This window comes from Octopus bimaculoides, chromosome 6 (genome assembly GCF_001194135.2).
Source record: "Octopus bimaculoides isolate UCB-OBI-ISO-001 chromosome 6, ASM119413v2, whole genome shotgun sequence".
NCBI lineage: Eukaryota > Metazoa > Mollusca > Cephalopoda > Octopoda > Octopodidae > Octopus > Octopus bimaculoides.
Genome location: NC_068986.1, coordinates 589,375 through 608,033, shown reverse-complemented (window position 1 = coordinate 608,033; position 18,659 = coordinate 589,375). Strand labels below are relative to the sequence as shown.

General features: G+C 36.9%; 1 protein-coding gene across 4 annotated transcripts in view; it reads right to left on the bottom strand.

The window, feature by feature from the left end:
• The window catches only part of LOC106873602 (transmembrane protein 272), a 220,705-nt gene that overhangs the window by 4,245 nt on the left and 197,801 nt on the right, over nucleotides 1-18,659 (bottom strand). For all 4 annotated transcript variants that reach the window (XM_052968519.1, XM_052968517.1, XM_052968516.1 and 1 more), the window contains exons 4-5: nucleotides 16,873-16,932; nucleotides 3,128-3,761 (exon numbers count right to left, since the gene is read on the bottom strand). In XM_052968519.1, the coding sequence (XP_052824479.1) occupies nucleotides 3,292-3,761; nucleotides 16,873-16,932 (530 nt within the window). In that variant the 3' untranslated portion in view covers nucleotides 3,128-3,291. The remainder of the gene's footprint in view (nucleotides 1-3,127; nucleotides 3,762-16,872; nucleotides 16,933-18,659) is intronic.

Genomic DNA, 18,659 nt, shown 5'->3' with positions numbered 1-18,659 from the left:
ATAATAATAATCTTTTTTACTATAGGCAAAAGGCCTGAAATTTGTGGGGAGGATAAATCGATCACATCGACCTCAGCAGTTGACTGGTACTTAATTTATCGACCCAAAAAGAATGAAAGGCGGAGTTAACCTCGGCGGAATTTGAACTCAGAGCGCAAGAACGGACGAAATGCTGCTAAGCATTTTACCCGGCGTGCTGACGCTTCTGCCAGCTCATCGCCTTAATAATGATGATGATGATGATGATGATGATAATAATAATAATAACGGAATAGAGAAACAAAGATGTGGAAATTGAGATAACTCGAATGTGAAACCTGGAGGTGGAAGACATCTTTATAATAATAGGTGCGTTAGGTATGGTAAAAAAAAATATGCAGACAAATGCATAACACAAACTCCAGGACTTATGAATATATGTAACACAGAAAAATAGCGCAGCTAGCAACTCATATATTATGTACAACACTCAATACAGTAAAAATGACAGCACCAAAACAGACTACAGCACATTCTCAGGGCACACAAAGCTGCGCTCGGTTGAGCAAAGAAAACTTGCAATAAAGATAAGGCTATTGAATAATAATAATGATAATAATAATATAGTGTTTCATTTATTAACTACTAAGGATTTACAAAAAGATCGAGGATGGTACATGACGATACAATAAATTTGAGTTACATAAAAGCGTCTAAGCTAATAATAATAATAATGATATATCCATTGAAATAAACTTTCACCAGCAAGCTATTTTAACCAACGCATTACACACTCAACACACAATAGAAGCAATAATACAACAAAAGATTGCACCACACCTCAACAAAAAAAAAATAATTAACGCAATACAATACCGGGAAGTGTTTGTGTTCTCCCAACAACAGAAAAGAACACACAATGCTGCACACACCCCGGCAACACGGAGGTGTGGCAGGTGATGCAGTAGAAATTTGCCTCAAACTACCAAACATTGAACAATTATATAATAATAACAAGACAAGAAAATAAGTCATCTATTTTACATGGATGACTTAAAACTCTATGGCAAAGACGATAATGAGCTTGAAAGTCTATTTTGTACTGTGAAAGCATTCAGTGATGACATCGGGATGGAATTTGGTCTTGATAAAAATGCCAAGGCCACTTTCCAGAAAGGGAAATTGAAGACTTCACATTCAGTGGTGTTAGATGTTGACACATTTATGAAACAACTTGAGCAGGAACAAATTTACTAATACATTGGAATAAATGAGAGCTCTGGCATTCAGCATACAAGCATGAAAGAGAAGATCCGGGAGGAATGCTACAGGAGAGTTCGAGGAGTCCCAAAATCAGAGTTAAATGCACGTCAAAAGGTGTTAGCCATAAATTCCTTCGCAGCTCCAGTTTTTATTTACAGTTTCAATGTGTTGAACTGGAATATGATCGAAATAAGGAAGATTGACTGGAAAATCCGTAAGCTGCTGGCTTGCAATAAGATGCACCATTCAAAGGCATATGCAGATCGTCTTTACTTTTTCAGAGCCCAAGGAGGGTGAGACTCGATCCAATTTGAAACCTCTTACAAAATCGCCGCAACTGGAGTGGTCAAATATCTTGAAACATCTGGATGTTAAAAACCACAAGAAACGTAAGAAGCTTCATTCTGTCACGAAGGAGAGCAAAAGATTTACTAGTGAGTTCATGCACAATATCCAGATTAAACAGCATGATGGAAGTGTGACAACTGTTGTTGCAAAGAAGGTGAAATCAATGGCAAAGCAAAAGGCGTTTAACAATTGGCTGATAGGTGGGAACAAAGACCTCTGCAAGGCAAATATGTGGCCCGTGGCAAACAAGCTGATGTAGACCAGAAACACACTCTTCAGTGGCCACGGAACTAAGGACTAAAGGTAGAGAACGAAGGCTTAATTCAGCTGCTCAATGTCAGAACTTACTGACCTGGAATTACGAAGCCAATGTGATGAAAAATGGAGTAGACCCAAAGTGCTGATACTGCAACGATGAGATTGAGACAGTGGACCACCTAATCTCTAGGTGTAAGATTTTATCACCAGAAGAGTATAACTCTAGACATGACAGAGTTGGCTAATATCTACACTGGATAATATGTCTGCATTTTAAAATCAAATCTGCTGACAAATAGTACAAGCACCATTCTGAGGCTGTAACTGAAGGAGAAATTGTTACGATTCTTTGGAACTTTCCAATACATACAGACCGGACCATCAAAGTTAATAAACCAGATATTGTTGTGAAAGACCAAAACACTGTAATTTGTTTATTGATTGACATGAACATATATTGTAATCATATCTCGGCAAAAGAATCTGATAAGCTCAGAAAATATAATGATTTGTTGATTGAAATCGAAAGACATTTACAATACCAGTGATTGCAGGAGCGCATGGAATAATAAAAAAGGGAACTGAAAATTATTTGAGGATGATCCCTGGCTTATCATCCATGCAGGAAGTGCATAAAATTGTCTTAACTGGTAACTGGTCACACGTATTGAGTAGAGCACTGTCGCTGTGAATTTTCTTTCCTTTTCCTCCTTATTTTCTTTGTTTTCTTTTTTCATTTTTTCTTATCTCATGCCTTTGTAAATGAACAATCTGGTGTGTTTATTTTGATGGCATACCAATGTATATAGTAAGTTTCTTTGCCGTAAGCGCTGGGAAGACACTCGGCAAGAAAGGGAACAAAATTGAAAGATAATAATAATAATAATAATAATAATAATAAAATCAATCTACTTGATTTTTATATTTTAAAAAAGATTGACGTAACTCTTCACGAAGGTAAATAGTGAAGACGAAGAGCGCGGGAAATCACCAAAGCAGCCGGGTGTCTAAGGAAAATCGTAATGTAAATTACAGCTTTTGCATTTTATTCCTTCTCAGCCCTGTTAGTTTCGCTAGACTCCAGTGTTGAACCCAATCCTGGACCAATGGACTTCGAACCATTCAAACATGAATCAGAAATTGAAAAATCGATATGTTTTATCAGTGAAAAAACTTGATCGTTTTCGTGCTAAAATCAAGAGCCATCTATCTATATACAATCGAATCGCGCTCTTCGTCTTGACTAATAATAATAATAATAATAATAATAATAATATACCTTATTTCATTTTCGTGCTGAAACATGAACATTCAAGGTGATCCTAGAATCCATTACGTAAAGCTTTAAATCCGTAGACAATATTTATTGTTTTGTCACAAAATTATACCCCTTTTGACTTCGCTTTTTATATATTTGATCAGTGATTATAAATATCAGAGTCATCACTTCACGTCTGTAGTTTGACTTCTTTGTTCGCCAGGTTTCGATCTCCGGCAGTAGTAGGATATAAACAATCCGATCAGAGTCAATAAGGCTAGTGCCATCCATGCGTATGAAACAATAATCTGGAAAAATGCCAGACCGTACACAGATTTGTTACACCAATTGTTGGGGTCATGTAGCAGTTGCTCGAAGTTTGGTTTCCAGATGAGAAAAACCCAGTAAGTTCCAGTTAAGATCCAGCAAATGAGGAAAAGAACGAGAATTGTGTCCATGAGGCGATAGGAACGAGTTGAGAAAATCGCTTCTTCAGTGGGATCAAAACCAACGAGATCGGGTAAACTGTCAAAACGACGCTGTCGAACTTGACGCCATATTGTATACACCATCTTTAGCGTGCCGAAGCAACCGCCGACCAGCAGGTACACAGGTATTTTAGGCTGTTTTGGACAATCGTTCAGATACTTCACACCTGTAAAGAAATAATTCAATAAAAAAAACATCATATATTCAATAGTAGCTTTTTCGTTTATGGTTTATGAAATCGAAAATATATTAAAAAGAAATAAAACCAAAAAACATTGATGAAATATTTTTTGCAGCTCTGTCAACTAACAATGTTTTTATAGTGGGTGGTGGGGTGCGTCTGTAAATATTCAGCTGTTCGATCCACTGGAAAAGAATATAAAAAGCTTGTGAATTAACGTGTTAATGGATGAGTATTCCATGTACATGTAACTCTTAATGTAATTCTCCAACTGAGTCAACATAAAGCAAGGTGTGACAAGATTGTACTTTAAGTACTAGTGCAATCCACCCGACGGTCTTCTATACAGTTTCCATCAAATTACGGAGAAACTGCCATGTTTATAAAGTTTAGATGGTTTCCAATATTTTAAGCTTATCCAACAAGGCGAAGATAGAATTATATGGAGAAAGATTTATAAAACTTTATTTTGTCATTTTATTAATACAAAATTGGGTGCCAAAACATTCATTAAATATCTTTTGTGGGGCTTGGTATTTGTCAGTTTGAGACTTACTGTACTAATGGCTATCATTCCTTACTCTTCGACTGGCATAAGAGGATATTTAGCAGATTCCTTTCTTGCTGTAAGTGCTAACAGAGTATTCTAGAACCCACTCTATCAATTTAAATGTATTTTAGAGTCTAGTTAACGACTTTCTTGCTATAATTTTCAACTAGATGATCAACTCCTACAAAGAAGATGTCTACATCTTGTAATAATTCTTCACATAGGTTTCTTCACGATCATAATACTGTGAGTTCGATTCCTGAACCGCGTGGTATGTTGTGACCTTGAGCAAGGCATTTCGTTCCCTGTTGCTCCAGTCTTCTCAGCGGAAAATGTGTATCAGCCGAGTACTGGTGCAGCTTGCTCTCCTTCTAGCTGTCACATCTTCGATGTTCCGCTGATTCAAAGGTAGGAGGGTCTGTTCGTGATCACATAGGTACCTACAATAATTAACGAAAGCATGCTTCATGCTAACAGATCACACATGCTAGGGAGTGATGGCTACATCATTGATTTATTTGATATTAAACTATTTGATAGCGAATGGTGTATAGCAGGAAGAAAGCATCCGGTGTTTTGAGTCAGATCTGTATTTTGAACAGAGACACATTTTATTTCCCTACCCTTAATATTTAAAGCCATTATGTCTAGTTAAAAAGATCCCAATATTATATAATAATTATTGAAAATTGTACACTACAGGGTGTTCACAAGGTCTGGGTACATGGAGTAAATAAAATCATAACATGAACAATTAAATATAAGAAATAATAATTTCTTAAAATATGTGGTAATCCCCATGTACCCAGACTTTGTGGACACCCTGTAGAATACTTTTAAATAGCCACTTAAAAGCTGGAAAGTATTACAGATCACTAAAAAGGGAAAATTGCAGTGACGGACTAGATAAGGTATTTGACTACTAGTATGGACCATAGTTCGTTTCCTGTTACCAGAGCTGCATTGTCGGCGTAGTCCATGGTTATGTCAGTTTCTTACAAGTAGCTATCAGTAGTAAGAATGAGCGAATGAGTGATAGTAGTCTTTCGTAGTCCGAGAAAGATGGTTCTGCAATTTCGTATTGAACAACCAGCACGAATGATTCGTTTATACTGTACATTAATTCACTTTGTTGATCAAATCGACGTTGCCTGAACAGGTGCACGGTGTACCACACGTCAGGTGTCGAAGAGATCATTAGAGTAATGTGAGATGAAGTGCTAGTAAAACACAGTTGATAAAATAAATACCAATTGAACACTGAGGTCGATGTAATCAACTTACTTCCTCCTTCGAACTTACTAGCCTTGTTCAAAAATTTGAAGCCAATATTACTCATTAGCATCTAAACCATACTGACGAGGAAATCTCTAAACGGTCATTCGCGTTTTTTTTTTCAGAAACAGAACACAGCGCACAGCCGATCCAGGAATTGAAACCGCTATCCCTCTGATCGTAACATTATAACCACTAAGCCATGCGTCTTCGATACCCGTAGGAATAGACAAATGTGATATTGACAACTGTTTCATATAAGTTTGAAATACTGGAATACTCGGTTCGTTTCATCATGTGAGAAGAGAGAGAGAGAGAAGGAGAGACGGGGTAGACGGAGGGATGGAGAAAGAGTGGGAGATAGGGAGTGAGAAGAAGATATGAGTATTTTTTGGGTTTATTCAGAGCAGAGATCAGGGCCTCTGACCTTAGTGCTGGAATTGGGATGGAGAAGGATCAGTGGACCTCGAACCCATGGGTTACAGTAGCAGAAAATGACACATTACGATGTCAACTTATCCCCGGACTGAATACCAAGTTCGAATCCTTGCAACAATGTGGGATCTACTCAAAGCACCCAAAGTGTGGTGTTAAAGTAGAAAATGGATTAGAGTAGCTATCACAAAACAATTATCGATCATCTGATGGGCTTCCATATAGTTTTAGTCAACCAAATTCCATTCATAGAGATTAGATCAATTCGAAACTACACTAAAAGACACTTGTCCAAGATGCCACACATAGGATCGAACCCGAAACTTCATTATTCTGAAGTAAATACAGTCACGGTTTCTTCTATATGGAAGCAAAACCTTCAACAATGACTTTACAGCTCAGTAATTTAATGTCGGTTTAAAATTTTGATCCAAGGCTAGCAGGTTCGGAGGCCGGCGGTGGGGGTAAGTCGATTACATCGACTCCAGCCCTCGATTGTTACTTATTTTATCGACCCCGAAAGAGACGAAAGGCAAAGCCAACCTCGGCGGAATTTGAACCAGGAACGTAAAGACGAACGAAATGCCGCAAAGCATTTCGACCGGTGTGCTAACGATTCTGCCCGCTCGCCGCTTTGCTCAGTGATTCAATATTATACATCACCAAATTCCACCAAGGTAGACTTTACCTTTCCTACTTTCGGGGTCAATGAAATAAAATAAATATCAGTTGAGCACTGAAGTCGATAAAATAAGTACCAGTTGAGCACTGGGGTCGATGTAATCGATTTACTTCCATCCTCAAACTTGCTGGCCTTGTGCCAAAATTTGAAACCAATAATACTCATTATTATCTAAACCATATTAGCTACGGAGTCTCTGCGTGGTCACTTTTCTATCGGATATTTCTACCAAATCTCCCTCAAAACTTTCACAAGGAGAATGACTCTAGCTATCGTATTACCATGTGTGCAAAAAGACACATTGTTATGCCTGAAATGTCTAAGGTGCGGTGTCTGCTCAATTAGGGCCGAACCGGGGTCAAAGAAACCAACATCAACGACAATATATTGTCACCAGACTATAAACAAAAGATTTTAAATATTGTGAACATATTTAAATAAATTTGCAGTGATGGCTCAACAGATATTGTTTATTTTATATGAAAAATAAAATATTAAAAATTAAACGAACTACAAAACAAAACAAAAACGAAAAGAGCAAAACATGAAAAAAAAAAAAGACAACATAGTTCTTAAATAAATTCTGAAGATGTCTGCTTGTCTGACTCAGTTTAAATATTATTTCATGTTAGATCACTTACAATATTTTTGTTTATCTGTCTGTTTGGCCTGTCTCTATATTCTTCCACATACAGAGTTGTTTTAAAATACAAACAAAATTGATATACACATCTACCTATGTATAACTAATATTTACACATAGCTGTGTATACTTATGTACGGTGCATAACAACCTAGTCTGTCAGTCAATTATCTTCTCCCTCTCCTTCACTCTCCCTCCCTACCACTCTCACATATAGATGCATATATATATATATATATATATATATATATATATATATATATATATATGCAAGTATACGTACATATATTATATATATAAACATACGCACATACATACACACACATATATGTAAATATATGTATACATGTGTATATATATACATATATGTGTGTGTATATATATGTGTATGTGTGTGCGCATTACAAGCAAGTACATTTCATTGTTAGGTATTTTAAATGTCTATATTATAATGAGATTACATAGGTGTGCACACGCAGACATATAATTACACACACACACACACACACATAAGGAGTTTAAGTGAAATGATTGAAGCAGGTCACCAGCGTCAATTTCGATCAATTTTACATAAAATATTCTGTTTCATGTTCACAGAAAATTTCCCAAAGAATTTAAGTTTGCCTCTTAGTCGAAAAAAAAAAAAAGAAAAGAAACAACAACAGAAAATCCAATCAAGTGTCAACTGTTTGTGTATTTCATAGAAGAGGAGAGTTAATTACTAAGATATTCAGAATTAATTTCACTTGCTGATTTATAATATTTAGAACAGAATTTGATCTCTATATGTTGAGAAGGACTTAGCCTTATGGACGACTCATCAGGCTCCAATGTCCGCGCCCATTAGAGTTAGACGAATCGTCTATAAGGCGAAGTGTTTTATGGATGCGAAACCATTGGTCAGTCTATGACCAGCCATATAATTAACTTCCTGTAAATATATCTCTGCTTTAACGTTTAGAGTGGGCTTCTTTTTCGGATATATGATCCACTGACGATATATATATATATATATATATATATATATATATATATATATATATATAGATGTATATAGACGGGTGTATAAGCATCAATATATACATATATGTGTATGTATGTGTATACACACATACGTACAGACACGCGCAGACGCACACATATTCAGAATCCACATCCTAATTAAAGTGGACTCTGAACTTCAGTATCTGGAGATCGATAACATTAGCCGGAAGTGGTCAGTAAGCTGAGTCATTGGAGCGTTAAGTTAAATCCTTCAGTAATCGTTTCGGTTCACTGCGCTGTGTTAAAATCTCATCAATTTTTGCCTTCCTTCGTTTCAGAGTGGACAAACTAGATTCCTGTATTGAAGTCTATTCCTCTCTTTCTCCAAACTCTTTATTTTTGTAGATCTGTTTCTCACTTGCTCTCTTAATTAGGAAGAAATTGGCAGTGATCAGATCTAGGGAAAGTTGTGCTCCACCAAGTCTAAAAGTAGCCCTGCTGTTTGTCACAATGAAGCCCTTCAGACTTCATCAAGGAGTCCAGTGTCAAGGCTAAGCGATGCAAAACAAGTAGGTAAACTGTGATAAACTGATTCCTAAAGCCCTGCCATGCATATTACATTTTACTAAGGTACGGAATCAATACTTATTCATCGATAAGATACTGTTAAAACAAACAAAAACTACGTGTGAAAAGATCTTCACAATATTTTAAGTGTACCATATAGAAATGTTGGTACTAGTCCCCACGAGCACCAATATTTCCATGTGGTACGCTTGAACTATTGAACAAGGCAGCCAATGAAATCATCATTGGTTTTCTTGTTAAGCCACAAATAAATAATATTTATCCATCAATTCGTGTTGAGCATTAACTTTCTCTTTCTCTCTCACACACAAACGCATGTATATATACATACACAAACACTAACTAGATAATGTTTATAATTCATACACCTGAATAAATGGTTCTCTGTCAGAATTTCCGAGCGTGAGAGATGAAGTGTTCGATCAATTGAACGAAGAGGCTCATTGGATTCATGTGTAAGTGGCTGAATATTCTACAGACACGTTTACTCTTTAAGTACTTCTTATGCGTAATCAGCGTTGAACAGTGTGAAAACGATCTACTTTTGCATTAGAAGTACAGTCCTTTCGCCAGGCTTACATGCATATTCCATCTACCCAATTTCATTCCAAAAGTATGAATCAACCATAAGCTATAGAAAAATGTCACCTTTCCAAGATGCCAAGTAGCGTAATCAAAACCCGGATCTCAAGATTGCGAAGAGAATTTCCTAAGCATTCGGCAATACTGTATCATCTGTAACTGAACTTTAAAAATAATGATAAGCCTAACTTTTCGTGATATTATCTAAAAAGCCGCCATTTTATCTGAATACCCAGTGACACTAGTTCAGTTACCACAGAGACAAGCCTCAGTAATCAATTTAGTCATATATAAATATTCATTTAAATAACATGTATTGTGTCTTTATATTATGCCAAAATATATATTAAAAAAATCATAATGAAGAAAGAATAAATAAAGGATTAAATGGAAATGGTAAAGAATGCGTGTTTAAAAGTTGGGTAAGAATCTAAAAGATTATTTAATCTCAAACCAAACAACGTGAGCTTCAATTGATTTAGATAATGCTGTTTCTTATAAAACACAAACCGTGCACTGATATTTTCTCTTAGAACAATTGATCCTTCTCTGATAGTCAAAAGTAAATCCAATCACAACTAAACAGAGTTACCTTTATGTATTTGTTTAAGAAGACTTTTGTTTGTCTTAAGTGTGTTTATCTTAACTATTCAGCGCGTTCAATCTGATAGCATTAGGAATTAGAAAACAGTTTGGGCTCAAGACACACAATGCAAGTCCACAGCTATGATATTAATCTTCCACCAAATAGAATTGTCATGTTGGCAATATGATTTTTTATTCTATCGCCAACATACAACTATAATTTACCTAACAATTTTCTCTGTTCGTAAGATTATTTCCTCTTACTGTTCTCTCTTCCCCTTTTATATCTTCATATCTTCAGCCTTCCAGTCGTTTCTTATTTACCTGTACTTTTCAGTTCAGCATTGATTTATCGTAATATCTCAAATAATATTGTTTTCTAATGAAAGAAAACGACAACGTTTATAATCTGCTACTTGCTGCTAAAGACAGAGAGTTTAACGTTCGATCCCGTCATTAGCACTGCGTTGTATTTAAAGCTAATTCACATAATTGTAATTTGTTTCATTGTGTCTAAGTGCAAATGAGTTCCGGCTTTACTTAAATTTCTAGATATGTGTTCTTAATATTCCATTAATCACAATCACAGTAACTAACAGTCGTATATAGGAGTTTATATAATCGATTGTTCCTCTATCCAAAAATTGCAGATATTCTTAGTTCAGTATTCAGATATTAAACCAACCAAGGGCCTCCAGTATACACGGTAAACCATTAAGAGTGAAATATTTTATCTAGGCTAAGTCGGTTTTGTGGCTTCTATTTAACGCAGTAAACTTCTCTGAAATATATTCTTCTATATAATAAACAGTAACATATATGAAAAGATCTAGTTAAGTATTGATCAGTTGTCGAGGTAAAATGTAAATTGATAAATCTACCTATGAACTCGAGTGATCATGAAAAGAGTGTTTAGCTCTAGTTTCCTTAGCAGATGTAGATAACCTAAGGACAATGCTGTTGTTTAGTTCGAGGCCAACGTTGACCGGGTAAACCTATGACGAAAACATTTTAGCCCTGACATTCCCATTGAAAGAAAAAAACAAAAAGAAAAAAGAAAAAATTAATGTAGTCCTAGATGCACTAATGTAGATTGAGTAATTTTAAATTGTTGAGAGAGAGAGAGAGAGAGAGAGAGAGAGAGAGAGAGAGAGAGAGAGAGAGAGAGAGAGAGAGAGAGAGAGAGAGAGAGAGAGAGAGAGAGAGAGAGAGAGAGAGAGAGAGAGAGAGAAAGAGAGAGAGAGAGAGAGTGATCTCCTGAATTAGCATTCAGCCTAATATTGGTAACATTTCAAGCTACACATTACAGCTACACATTGCCAGATGTAACATTTACACAACACTATTAACTTAATATTTATTTCGCCTGCAGCTGATATGGGCATGGCATAACTTTTTACACTATGTCACCTCATCACTGGAGAATAACATGCAAAAACATAAACGTGTTCGTGCACTCATACGTACACACATGCACATACTTGCACACACACACACACACACACACACACACACACACACACACACACACACACACACACACACACACACACACACACACACACACACACACACACACCCTCGTACGTTCATACAGACTTTTATAAACACGAGCATAAATAGCCAAAAGCTAATGTCTATTATATTAATGACACTGGAAAATTTTCCAGCGCTGCCTTCTGCATAAAGAATATAGAGTTAAACGTGGGCTTATATACTTAACGTACTGAACCACAGAATTTTTTTTATCAATTGAAATTACACCCATAATTAGAAGAAATGTTATTTACCTTTAACAGTATCAAAAGATTAAGGGAATTAACTCAGAAACTTTAATCAAATTGGAGGCATGCAAGGGGAATGAATTAACTCTTGGCTGACATTGTATAATAACGGTATTATACAAACATTTGAGTAAAGATACACTTATCTTTCTCAATGGACGTTCACCAAGTCAAATCTGACTGAACAGACAGATGACCAAAAGCAATCCAAGCGTGACAATCCTGGTTTGATTCGGGATAGATTGCACTGGTTATCTAATACGTTCTTTTGTTATTTAATGTGTGATTCGAGGGAAGCTATTTGTAGTAAACGAAGCCCCCACGTATAAGTCCCCGTCTTGAATTCGAAGCCAAATTAAAGACTTTTGTTCCAAGGATTAAACGATGTTATTTGTCTGACTGAAAAAATATTCTGAAACACATCCTGGGTTTTTTTTTAACAAAGAAGCTTTTGTTAAGATTAAATATTTCCTCAGGCTCCTCCTGTTATCTTCTCCCTCTCCTCACCGTCAACCTTCTTCCCATTTTCTCCCTCCTTCCTTTCTCTTACTCCTTACTCATCATCATCATCATGGTCACCATCAGTGTCATCGTTACAATTGGTGTCCTCATCGCCAAGTTCTACTTCCTATTTTGCTGTACGCTTGCGAGACTTGGATGGTTTATGAATTCCACGTCAAAAAGCCAAACCGCTTCCATGTGAGAAAGCTATTGAAAATCATCTGGCAAGACAAAGTCCTAGACACGGAAGTCCTCTCGCGACCTGATCTGCCAAGCATCTACACACTGCTGAGGAGAGGGCAAGTCAGATGGGCAGGCCGTCTTGTTCGATTGCCTGACACACGCCTCTCCAGGAGCGAACTAACAGAAGTTAAATGCACGCAAAGTGGACTGATAAAGCGCTTCAAGGACTCACTCAAAACCTCACTGAAGAGCTTTGAGATCAACTCCAACATCAGGAAAATGCAAGTGCAAGACCGCCCTACCGGGCGAAGCTGCACTATTAGAGGTGCCACCTCCTACGTATCGAACAGGATTGCAAGGGCACACAGAAAACGTGAGCTGTGCCACGCCAGAGCCAACTCCTCGCTCTCAGTCCCAGCAGATCACCGATGCCCAATCTGGCCATCAGCAGAACATTTCAAGACCGCATCGGACTGATCGGCTACAGCCAGACGTACCATTTTCTTCTCTCGTGTGATGTCTTTGGTCATCGTCCACAACAATGGAAGACCCAATAGGTATCATCATTATGTTGAAAATAGAAACACGGCAAGAATCTTATGAAGTGCGTTTCAGAAGTTTTGAGGCTTTTTTAGGAGAGGTAGTTATAACTCTCGTAGATTGTGGTAATTTTAGTACATCATTACTATAGATCTTATAAGCTTATCTGCCAACTTTTGTTATTGTAGAGTGAAGGAGACAGCTGTAACAACAATTTGAACACACCCTACAAAAAAAAAAAATACACAGCTTGTCACAGCTGATTGGTTTGCAGAATGCATTCAGGGCGTTTGCAAACCCGCTATGCAATAAAGTTTTGTGTTAAAGTGGGTAAAACGCGATAGAAGCTTATGAAATGCTCCAGACTACAGACTACACATAGATTAACTTTTTCGCTAGAGAGAAGGTAAGAGACGATGAGAGAATCCTGAGGGAGAGGAACGTCAGGACATCGGAGCTGGTGGAGAAGACCGTCACGCGTCTATGAAGACATTAAACATTTTAGTTTAGAGTTGGTGTGGCAACTGTACACAGAATTATTCATGAAGATATGAACATGCGCAAAATTTGTGCTAAGTTTGTTCCGAGGGTGCTTAGTGACAAGTACCCTGGTGATCAACTACTTGTGAGAGATGGACATCAAAACTGTCCCTCACACCCCACCCTGCAGTGCAGACCTTGTACCCTGTCACTTGGTTGTTGCCCAAGCTAAAAGAGAACCAACAAGGATTGACATTTTGAAGGTGAAGGAGGCTGTGACAAGGGTTTTGATTACCTTCGCTTAGGAGGAATTCCACGGCCTTCACAAGGTGGCAGGAATGCTACAACTTGTGCGTTGAAGTCAGAGGATCCTACTTTGAAGGTGATTAAGGTTTTGTCCCTCCTGAAAAAGTCTGAAGACTTCTGTAATGCACTTTGTCATCAGTTATCCTTAAGGACGACCAGACGGTCTTCGCCGATTCGACGGAAAACATGAGATCTGGTACTCATGCTGCAAATACGAAATATGAACATTTGAAAACTCCAGTAGCTGATAAACACTATTAAACGTTTTAATGAAGAGAATAAAACGTAGCACTTGGACAGTTATGTCTGGAGGAAGCGTTCAATTGACACAATTTCCTACGGAATTAATGATGTTTAAGAGAAAACTATTAAAAAAAAAAAAGAATATATAAAATTACAAGCTTAGATCGATTTCATTAAAAATAATTATCAGGTATGTTACAATCAAGAATAAATAAAAAAAGGTAACAAGAACGAAAATTGACAACCAACACATCAAGTGTTTTACAAACTTCAGCAATCACTTCGGTGGGAATTAAAGTGTTTCATTGAAACATTAAAAAAAAATAGACAGTCGATATAAAATGTTATTGATCGGTAAAATGAATTTTACCGACATCCCCACCTGACTGGTCTTTAGTGGAGTACACTCTGTTGCCAATATTTGGGTCCGGTCTCTGATCTGGGTCTAATGTATTCTCTCCATCTCATCTTTCCATCAGGCTTTCAGGCTTTGAAAAGGCGTCAGCGGCACTTCTCTTTTTCCCCCCAACTGTCACAATACATACATACATACATACTTACATACATACTTACATACATGGTGGCTATCAAGTCGTAGACGAGTATAACCGTTACTGACAAATTATCTTACCATAAATGTTAAAAACAAGGCCTGTCAGTAATGCCTGCGCTGAAATGTAAAGTCAATAACAGCTTGCACAACACCGCTAAGAGTCTCACCTACAAGGTCAAGATTTCTGGCTTTGCAATAAGACGCGTGTTATTTCGGAATCATATTCTCCTAGAAAGATGTCTAAACTAGGACTAGGGGTCTTTCACTCCCAGCTGTAAGAGAAATGTCCTTTAACTCTACCGAATTCATCAGTCCATCGACTGGTTTTGTTTTTCGTCCTGTAGGTTGTCCAACGAAAACCAGTTGAGCATCTCTAGACCTCAACTGTAGTAGTCAAATGGTTTGAACTTAAACTCCAGAGTCTTCATGAGAACTAAGCCCAAGGGATAAAGAGTGACTATAAGAGGAATGCAGGTGAGCTGGTATGGAGATCCTAGAAGGATGCTGTGACAACAGGTTGGGGTCCCTCACTTGCAGTGATTTTACTGCGCACCCTAACACGAGTTAAAGGTATTTCTGTGTCCCTGCACTCGGAATATCAATATATGATAACTCATAGGTGGGACCCTGACAGGTTCTAATACCCTGGATCAAAGACCTCGGAACAATAGGGGTTAAGAAGTGGTCCTACAATCTTCAAAACCCTGGAAATACCGAATCAGAACCCCATTACTTGATGCAGTTTAAAGTTCTCTATGCGTATATATATATATATATATATATATATATATATATATATATATGTGTGTGTGTGTGTGTGTGTGTGTATGCAAACATACATATACATATGTGCATATATATGCACACACAAATATATACACACATGCACACGCATATATGTTCATATATACGTTAAATTTATATATGTATGTATGCGTGTATGTATGTGTATGTAATAATTTTACATTTATTACATAAAAATATGTTTTATATTTATTACAAATGTAAATTTAAAGTGTAATTTAGCACCTTGGTAAGACAGAATAAAAAAAAAACTCAAAACATGAATAAATGGTGAATGACTAACGAAAGTCTAAAGTATTTATCTCTGTGATTAAAAAGAGATATATAAAATGGTTGGAAGTATTTTTTCTTTGCAATCTCACATAATCTACAATATAATATAATTTACATTTCATCAGAAAAAAATTATGAATTTTGACTACAAATTATTTAAAACGATTAGAAGCAGAGATTCTTTTAATGTACACAATTGAGATTTTTATATTCCATAAAACTTCGAGGCGTTGTTTAGAAAGACAAATTTCTCTTTTCATTTACAGCAATAAAGTGCTGTGCTAATGTTAAATTGCTAACATGACATTTCCAAGGTTTTCAATCCAATTTTATAAATCCAATAGCATCAAGTATTATAGTATGATTAGATAAGTTATTGGGACCCGTTCAATTACTGTTACAAGGAGAGAAAAAGGGATTAAGTCGATCACATCGACCGCAGTACGCAACTGGTACTTAATTTATCGATCCCGAAAGGATGAATGGCAAAGTCAACCTCGGTGGAATTTGAACTCAGAACGTAAAGACAGACGAAATACCGCTCAGCATTTCGCCCGACGTGCTAACCACTCTGCCCGCTCGCTACCTTCTTTATCCATGTTACTGCAAACATAATAAAAGAAAAAAATATGATCTAAGGTAGATAACTCAAATGGACCAATACCACGAATTTGGATAAGAACTGGTAACGTAAGAAGGGTATATGTAAAAAAAGTAAAAAAAAAACTTAGTCAAAATTTTCCTCATTGACCGAAAAACAGAAGTAGTCTTTTTTCCCTGCTCTTGTAGCATCTGAATTAAATTGCAATAAATTTTCCAGAAGTAGATATCTTTGGTGTTATAAAAGACTTAGAGTCTGCCTTTCATAATAGTAATTCACTATTAACATAATTTCAAAATGTTCGATCATGTTTTTAAATTCGATTTTTTTTTCACGCTGAAGCTGCGTCTGAAAGTAAAACAATTATGTTTCTTCCAATTCTTCACTCAAACGAATAAATGTTTACAAATTACTAAATTCACGGATTCGGAAAAATGCAAAATAAAATAAATATATCAAAAAGAAAAAAAAAAGAAAAGACAACTCAGCGTTAAAGTTATTTACCTGCTGTCATCATGGCGATAGGCAATGCTGTGCTGACTGCCAAAAAGACGGTGTAAAGACCTGTTATAGAAAGAAATGATTTTACATTAAAAGCGTAACATTTAATGCTGGTAAAAAAACATACCGAACAAAAACAATAACATCAGCATCACCACCACTACCCACACTACAACCACCACCACCACCATTACCACACTCACCACCAGAAAGACAACCGTCAGTACAAATACCATCAAAGCCATTATACATTCAAACCAAGTACAATCCGTAAGAACCATAAACTATAATGCCATAAATATAATGAAGACGGCGGTTAAAAGACATGGACATCAATCAGGATGATTTCACCAACAAACAACACAACACAAAAACATCATCCATACAATTAGAAATATAAACACTGCCATAAAAGAAAAACTAATACCCTGACGGTGTTGAAGTCCTCAGGGACTTCAGAGAGAATATCAACGAAAGTTTGTAAGGAACCGCTTTTGGAAACTGACAACCGGTTGGATTGACGAGACCCCTATCCCTGCATAAGAATAAGGTAAACGTCTCACCTTCCGCCTTCTGTCGAGCATAACTTTATTTAGAATACGCAGTGCAAGTGCACGTGCTGGGGTCACCTTAGAAGCAGGGTTATCTGCTCAGCGACCTCAAGTCATTAAATAGAGATGTTTGTGTGTGGGGAAGCATTCAGCGTGATCATTCTTCTTCTAATCATTATTATTATCATTGAGGCGGCGAGATGGCAAAGCTATTAAGTTCGCCGAACAAAATGCTTAGTAGTATTTCGGCCGTTTTTAAGCTATTTCATCATTTCGGTGCCGATGAAATAAGTACCAGTCAAGTCCTGGGGTCGATGTAACCGAGTTACCTACTACACTGAAATTGCTGGCCTTGTGCCAAAATTTGAAACAAAACTATCTTTATGAAGGTGGCGTGCTGGCAGAATCGTTAGCACACCGGACAAAATACCCAGGGGCATTTCGTCGTCTGGGTTAAAATTTTGCCGCTTTCGATGTCAGTCAAATAAGTACCAGTCAAGTACTGATGTCGATGTAATCGACTAGCTCTTCCTCTCAAAAATCGTTCACCTTGTGCCAGAATGTGAAACTATTACGGTAAGAAGCTTGCTTCCCAACCATATGGTTCCGGGTTCAGTCCCACTGCGTGGCACCTTGTCCAAGTGTCTTCTACTATAGCCTCGGGCCGACCAAAGCCTTGTGAGTGGATTTGGAAGACAGAAACTGAAAGAAGCCCGTCGTGTGTCTTTGTGTCTGTGTTTGTCCTCCACCGCCGTTTGACGACCGATGGTGATGTATTTATGTTCCTATAACTTAGCGGTTCGACAAAAGAAATCGATAGAATTAGTCCCTGACTTAAAAAAAAAGTACTGGGGTCGATTATCTTGACCAAAAATTCTTCAATGCGGTGTCCCAGCATAGTCGCAGCCTAAATGACCGAAACAAATAAAAGAATTATTAATTTTTTTTATCTGTTGAAGTCTGTTAGACAAAGTGTTTTACTTTTGATCCCAGATGAATTTGAAATCAGACGGTAGCTAAATATCACAAAGCATTTAAACTGGCCCCTTGCTGATTGTGACACCCGGTGTTTCTCTGTAATAATAATTTATCAATTTTAGAAGAGACCGAAAAACTACTGAAGAGATTCACAGAATCTGACAGATATTCATTTCATTGACACTGGAAAAATAAAAGTCATTAAACTATGTCAAAATTTGAAACCAGAATATAAATAGTTGAAAGTAAATACTTTTTTGT